Below are 12,116 nucleotides of genomic sequence, written 5' to 3'. Positions count from 1 at the left end.
ATGTAAATATTCAGCTGGAGAATATATAGTCAGGGTGACAGAGTGTCTTCTACAAGCACCACCATGCTGTCCTGTTGGGTCAGAGCTTCACTGCCACTCACAATTATTTATTAGGCTACATATTCACTCTCTATCCATCACCGTATAGCCACCCGGTCCGGTCACATCTCTTTATGTTTATTACAGTGTCCCACCTTCTCGAGGAGGATGATTGACGTTTTCGGAGAGGACCGAGGTGGGACTTGCGCGCTCCTTCTTCTCCAATCGTTGCTCGAGGGGCGGAGGCTTTCCATCCATACTCTGATTATGAGTCAGTTACCAGACATAAGCGAAACAATAACAGACAGTTGGTGGTGACTTTGTATCCAAAAACCTTCACAGGCAAGTTGAGTCTTTAGCGCGTTTTAGCGCATCAAGCTCTCGAGTATATCGGAGGTTTGATAAGAAGAGCTGAGCGCGCTCCACTTTTAATCAGATTAGGAGCCTTTAATGTTCAATCCTGTTTTTTTTTCTTCTTCCCTACAGTAGCGGTGCAGGAGTGGCCAAAGCCAAAAGCAGCGATTCAGATCAGATTTCACCTAAACCAGCTGGGAGAGACACCGAGAGCGAGAGAGAGAGAGAGCAGAGAGAGGGTTTGTCAGTCTCCCTCCTCCCAAATCCAGAAAAGCTTACCAAGGAAAAAGGAGGAGTGTCGGGGCTGAGAGAGACGCAGAGGAATCCAGAGGAATTTCCACAGGATATTTTTCTCTTCTTCTTTCCCCCCTTCTTGATATTAAAATTTAAAAGTTGGAGGCGAGGCAGCAGGGACCGTGGTCAAGGATGGACGAGCAGCCTCGGTTGATGCACTCCCACGGGGTAGGCATGGCCGGACACCCCGGCCTGGCGCAGCATATGCAGGATGGCACGGCGGGGACGGACGGAGAGGGAAGAAAGCAGGACATCGGAGACATATTACAGCAAATAATGACCATCACAGACCAAAGCTTAGACGAAGCACAGGCGAGGTGAGGCTCCGCAAATAACACTTGTATTATTAATCAGAGAGCGGAAATATTAGACAACGTTGTTGGGGATGGAGGGAGATAATAACATTGTGGTTTGTGCCTCTAAATAAAAGCAATTACGCCCACTGAAGTGCCGTGACTGCGCGAAAGCGACAAAAAACACCTCAAAAACTTGTCACGATTCATATTTGATTACATGAAACAAGTTTTGCGTTAATATTTTTATTAAAACTATTAATTATTGCATGATCATTAGAAATTAGTATCATCTGTTTGGAGTTTTTCTTTAAACTGTGGAGCAGTTGCCACTTCAGTTTTTCAGGACACTTGTGTCACAAAGGAGCTTACATTGTAATCCTATGCTATGATAACATGTTGCAGATCCTCTCCTGTAGTTTTGACCTATTGCACTGTCAGTAATTATCAAAAATATAATGCCAAACACTTTGGAGGCATGTCACAGGTGTAGTGCAACTGGGTGGATTTTGTTGCATATTGTAAGTTGAGGTTTTAATTCTCTAGTTGTGTATTTATGTGACTAAAATAATTAAAATACCATAGAATCAGTGTAAAATATAATAATATTTTTCTTTGCTTTGGCTCCTGAATGTTTTATAAATGAGCCTGCTTCTTACAGTAGAAACAGCAGGAGAATCTGGGGAAAAAAATTATCTTCACGATGACATTTTGTGATTTAAGTACGCCCCTCTCTTATAAGTGGCTTTGTGACTGTTGCCACTTGTTTGAATATTGATCTGGAAAGGGATGTCCTGTCCTCTTTTTAGGAAACATGCACTGAACTGCCACAGAATGAAACCTGCTCTCTTCAACGTCTTGTGTGAAATAAAGGAGAAAACAGGTAAGTTGTTTGTCCTGTTTGCTTGATTTTAGTCTTTTTGTTTGCTTGAACTTGTCATTTTCATGATGTAACAGTGTCTAAGCATCATGTCTTTTCCTTGTTTAAAAAAAAAAAGTATTAAAAAAATATGGAGGTCATGATCATCGTGACATTCCTCCAAATTTATTTGGCATTTAAAAAAAAATCGGACGATTTACGACACGTTTTCCTTTGACACATGTCACACACCGTGCATGTGAACAGCCTTGGCCCCAGATGAGGTGCTGTCATTGGACAGGAGTGTTTTCATGCCGACATTTGGGCTGGGGCCGGGCTTTCTCACCTCTCTCTGTCTGTTTTTCTTGGCCGAGTTTGACGGTTGTTTGCAAAGTGAGCTAAAAATTGCAGAGGCAGGTCGGAGGGATTTTCTGTTTATGTTTGCAACGAGGGGGTCAAAGTCATGAAAAGGAATGTGTGAATTATTACTCACTTAACAGCAGATTAAAAGAAGAGCGGCTCACATGATGAAAGCCTGTGAATATTCTCTGAGGGATGTGGCAGGGCGCTGTGTAAGAGGCGGCTTTTCAAGGGAGGAAATAAAACAAAATATCCAATACAGGCTTATCTGGGAACACAACTTTGAAGCTGTCTTTGAGGTTATTGAGAGCGCCTTGTCACTTTTAGTCTGGTCAGTCGCATTCGCAGCCATGACAGTTAAAAATAAACACAAGGCTCATATGGAGGCAATACCATTTTCCTTAATTTTACATGAACTCTTATTCACCGACATTTCATTTGTGTGAGTCAGAGTTTGGCACAGGTTATTCCAGCAAAAAAAAAAAAAAAAGGCAAAAGGAACCAGCGGACACTTTGGGATTTTCACCAGATTTAAAGGTTAAAGAGTGCTGTCTGTGAGGAGGAAGCTACAGTACGTTGGGGCCCTGTTTCTAAATTGCAAGGCTCGGAAAAGTGAGAGAGTAATGCCTGGCTCTTTGTAAACTGTCTGGCGTCTCCCTGGGTTCAACCAGAGTTCGTTTCCAAAAAGAAGAACAAAGTGACTTGGACCTTTTCCTGGCTTTTCCCCCTGCCTCTCCTCTCTTCCCACCGTTCTTGGCAGCGCGGGATTTCACAGAGCTTCTGACGAGGGAGAGAGGCTCCCCTCGGCCTGCAAATTAGGACCAAGTTTGGAAATGAACATATTTCAGCGTAGTTTATATTCCTCCTTCTTTTATGTATCGAATCGGCTATTTTTACTCAGGGTTTTTGAAAAACACGCTCCAGACCACAAATGAGCAAGCCCTAAATAACTACATCGTTTTGATGATGGCAGAAAAGCGTTTAAAAGTTAAGAATAACCCAAACAATTTACGAGAGAATCGAGCTTTAATGGCTGCCTCGCTGTGTCCTCCCTGTCTACATTTGAAGAGCTGAGCTGCGGCTCATCTTCGCCCATAGGAGGTTTGTGCAGACGAAACTGAAAATCCTTTCACTGCAGTGACAGAGAAAATGACTCAAACCTTCACCATGGCATTTACAGCCAAATGTGCTGAGTGCAGTGTATGCGAGTGGAGTACAGCCTGTAATTTGTCAGGTCTTTTTTATATTCTTTATAAAGAGTCAGCTTCTCCTCGCTTTTTTACATTGTTGCAGTCAGAGCGTCTTTGAGAAAAAGTGTGAGCAGGAGGAGACGAGTGCAGCGGTTCAGATTCGCAGCAGCCCTTCTCCTCGACCTTTTGCTGAGGAGAGGAGACATTTCTTTAGATCATATATCATTTGTTGCATGTTATTCACATGTGTGTCGCATGCACCTCTTTACGGTGTATCAGTGGCGTGTGAGTGTTGACAGCAGCAGTATGGGACATTGCAGCAGTGAGGTGTCCATTGGCAAGCAGCTGACAAACAAGGCGGGAGCGCATGCCAATAGCGGACAGAGCAGGCCTTAACTGATGACCCACCCCACCCCACTCCCTGTATATTTGTGCCGGGGTCGGGCTAGTGTCACGGCGGGAGAGTATTTAGCAAGCTTAAACAAGCTCAGGTTCGCATGCTGGCTTATGGAAAACCAACGACAGGGGTTTGTGTTACCACTTACAGACGTTCCTTTTGGCCGCCAGTGTTGTATTTCGTGTTTGCCCTGACTACCGGCCCCTCTGTACTTTTTTTTGAAACTATCATCATTGTTTCTACAGTTCCTGAGAAGCACTTAGAATTTGTTTTCCCTGTGCTTGCTTCACATCCTGTGAAGAGAGTTGGAGAGCGTCTTTGTTTGTGTGGAACCATTACGGCGAGGAAAGCTGGCACGTACAGGTTGACTAAGTAAGAGAAGCCAGACACCAAGTCAGTGTTTCTGGGTGTCAGATTTCAGGCCTACTCTCTCTCCCGCTCTGCACCTCTCTGTGTCTCTCTATCTGCGGGCCTGGGACTGTTTCGTCAGGCCACTCTGTGTCAGCAGCCTCACATTACCCCCATGCAGGCTCGGGTCAGATGGAGAGCTCCTGCATGACTAATGTGATCAGACGGATAATGCATTACACCGCTTGAACTTATCAAAGCTGGAGACCTGCTGAATCAGTTGCTCCCGCTAACTGCAGCCACCCTTCCCTGCTAATTAGGCATGTACACACATTTTAGATATTCACAGTGGTGTTTGTCTGGTCACTTTCAGGGCTCCTGCCGTGAATGTTGGGAGAAGTAGTTTTCATCATTAGCATGACGTGAAGAAGTTTCTCTTGAGAACTGTCCTCAAAGTTCTGTGTCGTTCATCTAAGAAGTAATTTCATTGTTTAGTAGTCTGATGTAGGGTTGTCAAAAGTATTAATTTATTCATGCACATTGATTTTGAACATTTAAAACAGTTTCAGTCAGCTTCCCGCAGTATTGATACACCTGTACCAACCGTATCTTTGTGCTGTCTCTTATTATCAATGTTAACTACAGTCATTCTGCTGTTCTCTGCTGCAAATCAGGAAAAGAGAAGTCGTGGTCATGTGATAGCCTCATCGTATTTATCTTTTAATAAACATTTTAAATGTTATGCCCTCAATGTCGAATTTTCCCATGCTATCTAAAATGGTGCTGAATATACATGTTTGTTAAGGTATTGTATCAAAGTTAGCAATTCCTGTATTGCGACAACACCGCTGCTGATTTCTTGTTTAAATGAGTAATAATTTAGGCTATAATCTTGAATACAGTGGCCAAGGTGACATATTTATATTTCTTGTTTTGTCTGACCAGCAGTCCAAAACCTAAAGATACTCAGTTTACAATAATATAAAACAGAGAAAAGCAGCAAATCCTCACTTCTGAGCGGCTGGAAACAACAAAAAATTTGGTATTTTGCTAAGAAAAAGACTGATGTAATAATTCAGTTAGGTTTCAGATTAATTTTCTGACAATAAACAAATCAAAGGAATCAAATAAAAGGAATACTTCACCCACCAAATGATCATTTGTATATCAGTTACTCACCCTGTGTTACGCTGAATTTGAAAAATAAAAATAAAAAAAATCTCTTATTCCTCCACGATGAACGAAGAATCCAAAAACAGAAAATTCTTGATGAATTGAAGTAAAAGTTTACAAACTCTCACACAACTTGTGAAATTGCGTGACTTTGGTGAATCCGAACCCACCCTTTAACACACCAAAGTCACACAACAACACAAACTAACTGATTGAGGCAGTGTAGACCAGCAGCTCCCGTGTTCAGCGAGGTAAAATTACAGCTTTTGTCAGTGGAGTCTGGAGCATAGCTTAGACAAGTTTCACTTTTAGTTCAGTTCTCCGTCAGAAAGGGCCGTCTGTTTGGGAAGTACTGAGCATATTAGTGGATAAATGAGACTTGGATTATACTGCGCGAGTTGTGTGAGAGTTTGTAAATGTATGTTTTGATATACTTTAGTTGTTAAATGCGGCCCCTGTTTACTTCACTTCACTAAGAATTTTTGCGTTTTTGGATTCTCAATTCATCATTGAGGTGTGTGGAAAAAAACAAAGTTTCTTTACGAATTCAATGTAACACACAGAGAGAGTAATTGATGTACAAATGATCATTCTGTGGGTGAAGTATACCTTGAATCAACAGATCGTTTCAGCTCTAGCAGATAGAGTAAACATAAAGGTGCATGGTGAGAAAATGTGAAACTACTATTTACTGTATAACCTGTAACATTACCGTTAAACGTTGATGGAGGTACTAGTTGAGCTCCCATGAAGCAGTGGATAGACTGGTCACTATGGCTCCCAGTGCTGCTGTTTTTCAGTATTTAATTGACATGGCTGTCCATGATGAGTTCAGGGGTTAGTGTTGCCTCTCTTTGTTACTCTCCTCTCATCTCCAGTGACAGATGGAGGCATTAGTCTCCAATGTGGCGCTGTCCTGAAACTAATGGCTATGTCCTTGGTTTCCCCGCGCTAGCTGGGAGACTGTATATCTGTCCCCGGCTTGGAAGTGCCGAAGCAGCAGTTTATCCCCCCATGTTTTAGTTTCCACGGAAATAAGGCTGAACAGGACTCTGTCTGTTCTCTCGTAAATGACTTCGAATAAATAACTTCAAAACGAGTGCGAAGTTTTCCTTTAGAAAATGTTGCTGGGCTTTGATTTGCGAGTTTATAGGAAACTATTCCTCCACTTAACCAGAAACGTTCCTCTTAGTGAATAATAATAAACATGTAATATATTTTTCTAAGTAGTCTGAGCGGGGATGTGCTGATTGTGAGTTTATCTTTGCCTTTAAAGTGAGTTATGTCAAACATAAATAGACTGGATTCCATTTCACCTACTGACATTTCCCCTATATTCATATTTATTTTCTCCACATTATCAGTGCACTTCAGAAGCAACAGCGAGTATTTTTTGCTGTTCCCTGTCCTCTGATATAAACTCACTCGCAATTAGGACAGCTAATATATTATGCAAATGTTGACTGGCTTAATTGAGACATGTTAATCATGTTTTAAGAGGCTAATTACAGCCCTGTATATCTGAGGTGGGAGTTGTAATTAGCTGTGATAACAGATCTGGCTGTAGAATGGTCATATTCTGCGTGTCATCGTATGGCGAGGGAGTGTGTTTGTGAGAGCGTATGTGTTTTGCAGTGGTTTTTGAAAGTTACAGCAGCTATATTTTGTCTCTTTACGCCGTCAAACAAATGAAAAATCGAAGTTTGTATATTAGTTTTGTGTTTGTGCATGCATGCAAGGGCGTAGGTTTTGATTTTTGGGGTTGGGGGTCCTCTGGCAGAAAATTTTAGCATCAAACACTTCATTTTCTGCATCCTGGTGAATTTTATGCACCAATTTTCGCTGTTTCTTCCCAAATTTATGGTGTACATATCTTTAATCCTGTCCAAACAAACGCCCTTTGCTACTTTCATTTATTTGTCGGGTGAGACAAATACACATGTTCTAAATATTGAGCAGGGCGTCTCTCCTGGATCTCCCCCAAAATCCACACCTATGCATGCATGCAGGTGTGTGCCCATGTCTGTTTAATGTTTCAGATGACTATTTTCCCCTCCACGTGCATTTTTCACCTTTCACCTTCATGGAAACAGCAAGAAGGACAGAGTCACAGAAATCCATCAGTTGACCTACTCAACACAAATATGAATGCATTGCATCTCTATCTATAGTTTGTTTCCTGCACTTCTCAGTCTGGTTATCTGATGCAGCAGCACTGGCCATTTTGCAAACCGGGCTTTTATACAAGGCTGTGTTCTTAGTTTTCTGACAGAGATCATATTCAGATCCATTACGCTAAGAATGCCTTCCCACTTATCGAATATAAAATTGCTTTAGAGAGGAAATTTGCTCTATGGCGGAGTGGAGTTTCTTTTTTATCAGATGTTTGTCTCTGGAGCAGCTTTTAGTGTCTACAAAACAGCTCTGGTGACATTATTGCAGCTGCAATTGCCTCAGCCATTGTTTTTCTTATTGGTGCTGTTTGGATATGATTGGATTTTCCACAGTCTGGTGGAATTGCCTCACGCAGTAGGACCGGTGGACGCGTATATCCTCATATTGTTGGCGTTGAAACACCTGCAGATCTTATTACCGATATGTTCATGGGGGCTCCAACTGTGTACTCCAACTACCTCTGAATTACACAGTTTAGTTTCTCATTTTTCATAGTGTTAAATCTGTTTGGTTACATGTCACCTCTCTCCCCCTCTCTGTTTGACTGAAGAGATGTATCCTTTCTTATATCAAAAATGTAACTCATACATTCAGATTTTCTTGGGTGCTTTGATGGAGGTGGTTGCCCTGGCAGTTGATAACCTTTAATACGAGGTGTGGGATCTCATTTCTCTGGCACCCTGCCACTGCGATGTAAGTGGCGTGTTGGCAGCACGCTGGGGTTGTACAAAGGAACCCCCCCCCCCCTCCTGACTTCGATGAACAGTCAAACGTAAAATGGCAAGCGCTCTTCCCTGGCTGACTTAGTAAAAATGACATAAATTAATACATGCTGCTTAAACAGGACCAAGATTAATGGTTGCCTTTCGCAGCGGCTTAGATCCTCTGTCAGTCGCTGCTCGCTGCCCAGATGGAATCAACACCAATCAATGAGGCTACCCGACTCTCCCTCGATATCTGCTTAGGAGTGGGACACACACACACACGCACACATTTAAATATATCCTGTACACGCTCACGCATATATCATGCAAAAAACATGAATTGCACCCTTGTTGATGCAGTATTTTTGCTCCTCTCCTCAGCATTTCTTCATATAAACTCACAGGCATATCCTGTATTACTTCCCATACAGTGGGATGTTCAATCAGGTGCCACAAAGTCAGATGGGGAAGAGCAGTGAGGCTGATGGCTCAGTAGTGATTGGATGTTTCAATTACTGATAGTAATGCCATGGTGTAGTGAGTCATGCAGTGCAGATAGCACCATTTATTTTAATCAGGACAGGGGAGAGATGGGTGTGGATGTGTCTCCCTCGTTTCAGAGTAGTTTCACATTTAGATGCAGGGGAGTGCGCTCTCTCTCTCTCTTTTTATTTCACACACAAACCCACACACGCACAGACACACACACACACACACACACACACACACACACACACTCACACTCAGGTGGATTGAGAGTGGAGGAGAGGTTGCCGTGGGTAACGCATAGCGACAAGGTACTCTCTCGGTGAGCTATTCTAATTTATGTTAATAAACCTTGCTGTTGCCGTGAGAGACAAAGGGGCCACAGATGAGCCTTGGTAACCTCGGCACCTTCAGTGGAAGGAAAGGCGCAGACAAAGAACAATGCAGACACGCGCACACACACACTCGGAGGGAAAAAGAGAGGAGAAATATCGAACTGTANGCACCTTCGTGGAAGGAAAGGCGCAGACAAAGAACAATGCAGACACGCGCACACACACACTCGGAGGGAAAAAGAGAGGAGAAATATCGAACTGTAGAGAAAGACACAAATACTGTGGCGGAGAGCGATGATAAATTTAGCCACACAAAGAGTTGTTTTTGTGGCTGCAAAATCAAACAGCCTCATGCTGGCAATCTTCAGTGTGCTGTGTGGTATCTACTGTTCCTGTGCGTGTGTCAGAGTGTGTGTTGGAGGGGCAGAAATAGGCAGGCAGGCAGGCGGTCTCTTGGGATTGTTGCTGCTAATTCCGTGGGGCCTATAGAGACACAGGGTGCTGCAGTTTTGGATCACTTCCCGGGGCAGATGTGACACCACAGGTAGCATTTAGCACAGTGGGGCGAGAGCATGAGTGTTAGCAGAGGTCAGCACTTGGCCTAGCCGCCTGGCAGTGGGAAGACCATCTCACTGAGAGGCAGATAAGGGCCCTTAAATCTGCCTCTGAAGTAGTGTCGGCTCTTTCGGGGAAATAAGGGAACCCTCGGCAGTGGTGATTTTGGCAGCTATCTTATATTTATCAGTCTTTTGACAGAAATACTTTTTACTTTTAGTCACATTTTAATTAATTTTGAAGCTGTTTCTCACCAGTATGATGTGAAATTGTTGTGCAGAAACAAACTACACACATCGAGTCCAGCGCCTATAATCTGGGTTGCTGTGTTTTCATTTTCATCAAAAAAAAGTTTCCTCCTTAATAGTGCCCGTGTCCACTCCACACGACAATAACCTATCTGACCACAGCTCCAAAGTCTTGTTTTTTTTTTTTTTTTTTCGAAAAATACACCTGCAAACAGTCGTCCCTGCCTGCCTGCTTTCTCTGGATTGACTGTGAGCATCTGTATATTATATATTATATATTGTATGGTTGATACCGGTAACTTACCAGCTGCTCCAAACATTGGACTTCCGATCTGACAAACACTCGTCGATGAGGAAACGTGAGTACCTGTCACCTATCACTGCCGCTTGGAGCGCCAACCACAGAAGGATTGTTTAAGGTCCGACAGATGTTATGATGTTATCCCCTGAACGACTTATCATGTTAGCAAGTACATATCGGCAGCATTAACATCTTCATCTTCCCAGCCGAAGCAGAAACCATTTTGGCGGCAAGCTCGCCATGACCTGTTGGTATGGTTTCAGTTGGAACGAAGGATGTAATTGGTCAAACATATATTTTCACAGGCGGAGATCTGCTGGGAGCATTCATAAGAACCCACAAATTCTGTTTTCAGAAATATCCATGCAAATTTTTTGGACGAAAAAATTGTGTGAAACGACTTTTATCCTTTTATCGTTTTAGTCTAGTTTCAGTCGACAACTACTCGAAACATTTCAGTCTGGTTTTAGTTGACAAAAAGTCACTACATTTTAGTCGACTTTATATGCTTAGTTAACATCAGGACTTATTTAAAGTTGGTAATTTAACTTACAGTGGCTTAAACAGCAGGATGGTGCGCATTCAGGTTGGTCATATTCTTCTAACCTTCTCCTTTATGCAAAATTATAAATGAAGTGTGTCAATTGATCGACTGACTGAGCCCTTTTTACGTTGAAGCTGTCATGTTTGGGAATATTTGGATATTATCTCTCAACCAGTTTAACCAATACTTACATTTCGACAGATGACAAGACGCACAATTGGGGGAAAAGTGCATTTTGAGTGTCCGATGGTTAACCACTAAAATGTTAGTCCCGTCTCATCAATCAAAAAACATAATTTCGTCATAGTTTTATTAACAAAGATCTATTTGTAGCTCGTCAACGTCTTGTGTTAGTCATGAAAAAAAGATTGTTGACGAACATTACATTGTCATAGTTTTTGTTAGCAAAACTAACGCTGATCCTCAACAGACTTAAACTCAGTATAACATGGATCAAAACACTTCTTTTGTGCTTCGTCTGCAGTGATATAGTGTTAAAAAAACAATTAGCAAGTCAAAACTGCCATTAGGATGAGATCATTTCACTTGTTTCCTCCAATCAGTTTACATTATTGCAACTTCCATAATGAAAATTCTCATTAAACCCAAATTGCATCAGAAACAGTGTCAATTTTCTCGACCACCAGCTGCTTTGACTTACAGAAAACTGACTTTACGTATACATTAAATACCTCATTACTGGAAAACAAACCAAACCTTGACATTTATCGCCTCAGTTCTGATGTTTAACAAGGTAAAACATGTAAAGTATATTTCCCAGTAACAGCGATGAGGATTGATAATACGGTGACGCCTCCTTGCTGGTTCCCTGTACTGTAGATATCAGTGTCCCAACTCAAAGAGTGAAAGCTGTGGGTTTCCTTTGTGCCTTCTGTCTGCCAGCTTGCCTTTGGCGGTGTTAGTTCTGGACAGTTAACTCCAACTGAAATTATGTTAATTGCTGTCATTTTCTTTTTTCTACTTGAGCATAATCAGCAAATTATATACTTCTGTTCATTTATTACCAAGCCACTTCTAACAGAGTTTTTACCCTTCAAAGATCAAAAGTTAGGAGGTTGTTTGCTCTTATGATGTGTGTATACATGCGGGTTTATGGGAGCAAATGTGTGCTATCAACAATTTGTCATTACTGCAGCAGCGTGGTGCTTTAAAAAGTCTCTGAAATGATGAGTGGATGAGCGTGTAGAACAAAAACGCTATATGACAAAGTGCAACTACTGTAATTTGCATATTAATGCTGTGATTTCCATTTGTAATCGCTAACACTGCACACAACTTTAATGCTTTAACATTATCACCTGAAAATAGGGCTGAGCTCATCGATATTATATTGATATCATGATATGAGACTGTATATCATCTTAGATTTGTCTTTTCCTGGTTTTAAGGCTGCATTACAGTAAATTAATGTAATTTTCTGTATCTGTCTGACTGTTTTAT

General features: G+C 41.9%; 1 protein-coding gene across 7 annotated transcripts in view; it reads left to right on the top strand.

Annotated features, from left to right (window-relative positions):
* Nucleotides 1-391: 391 nt before the first annotated feature.
* Nucleotides 392-12,116, top strand: part of LOC126382874 (pre-B-cell leukemia transcription factor 1) — a 68,836-nt gene continuing 57,111 nt past the window's right edge. For 2 of the 7 annotated variants that reach the window (XR_007569098.1, XM_050032999.1), the window contains exons 1-2: nucleotides 393-1,004; nucleotides 1,790-1,863. Coding sequence is in view for 6 of the 7 variants with exons in the window: in XM_050032999.1 (XP_049888956.1) it covers nucleotides 820-1,004; nucleotides 1,790-1,863 (259 nt within the window). In the remaining variant the exon portion in view is untranslated. Of the gene's footprint in view, nucleotides 1,005-1,789; nucleotides 1,864-12,116 lie in introns of all 7 variants that reach the window. The other 5 variants (XM_050032995.1, XM_050032996.1, XM_050032997.1 and 2 more) reach the window with 5 other exon arrangements.

Source organism: Epinephelus moara, chromosome 21 (assembly GCF_006386435.1).
Source record: "Epinephelus moara isolate mb chromosome 21, YSFRI_EMoa_1.0, whole genome shotgun sequence".
NCBI lineage: Eukaryota > Metazoa > Chordata > Actinopteri > Perciformes > Serranidae > Epinephelus > Epinephelus moara.
The sequence above is the reverse complement of the archived record's forward strand: the minus strand, read 5'-3'. Positions and strand labels throughout refer to the sequence as shown.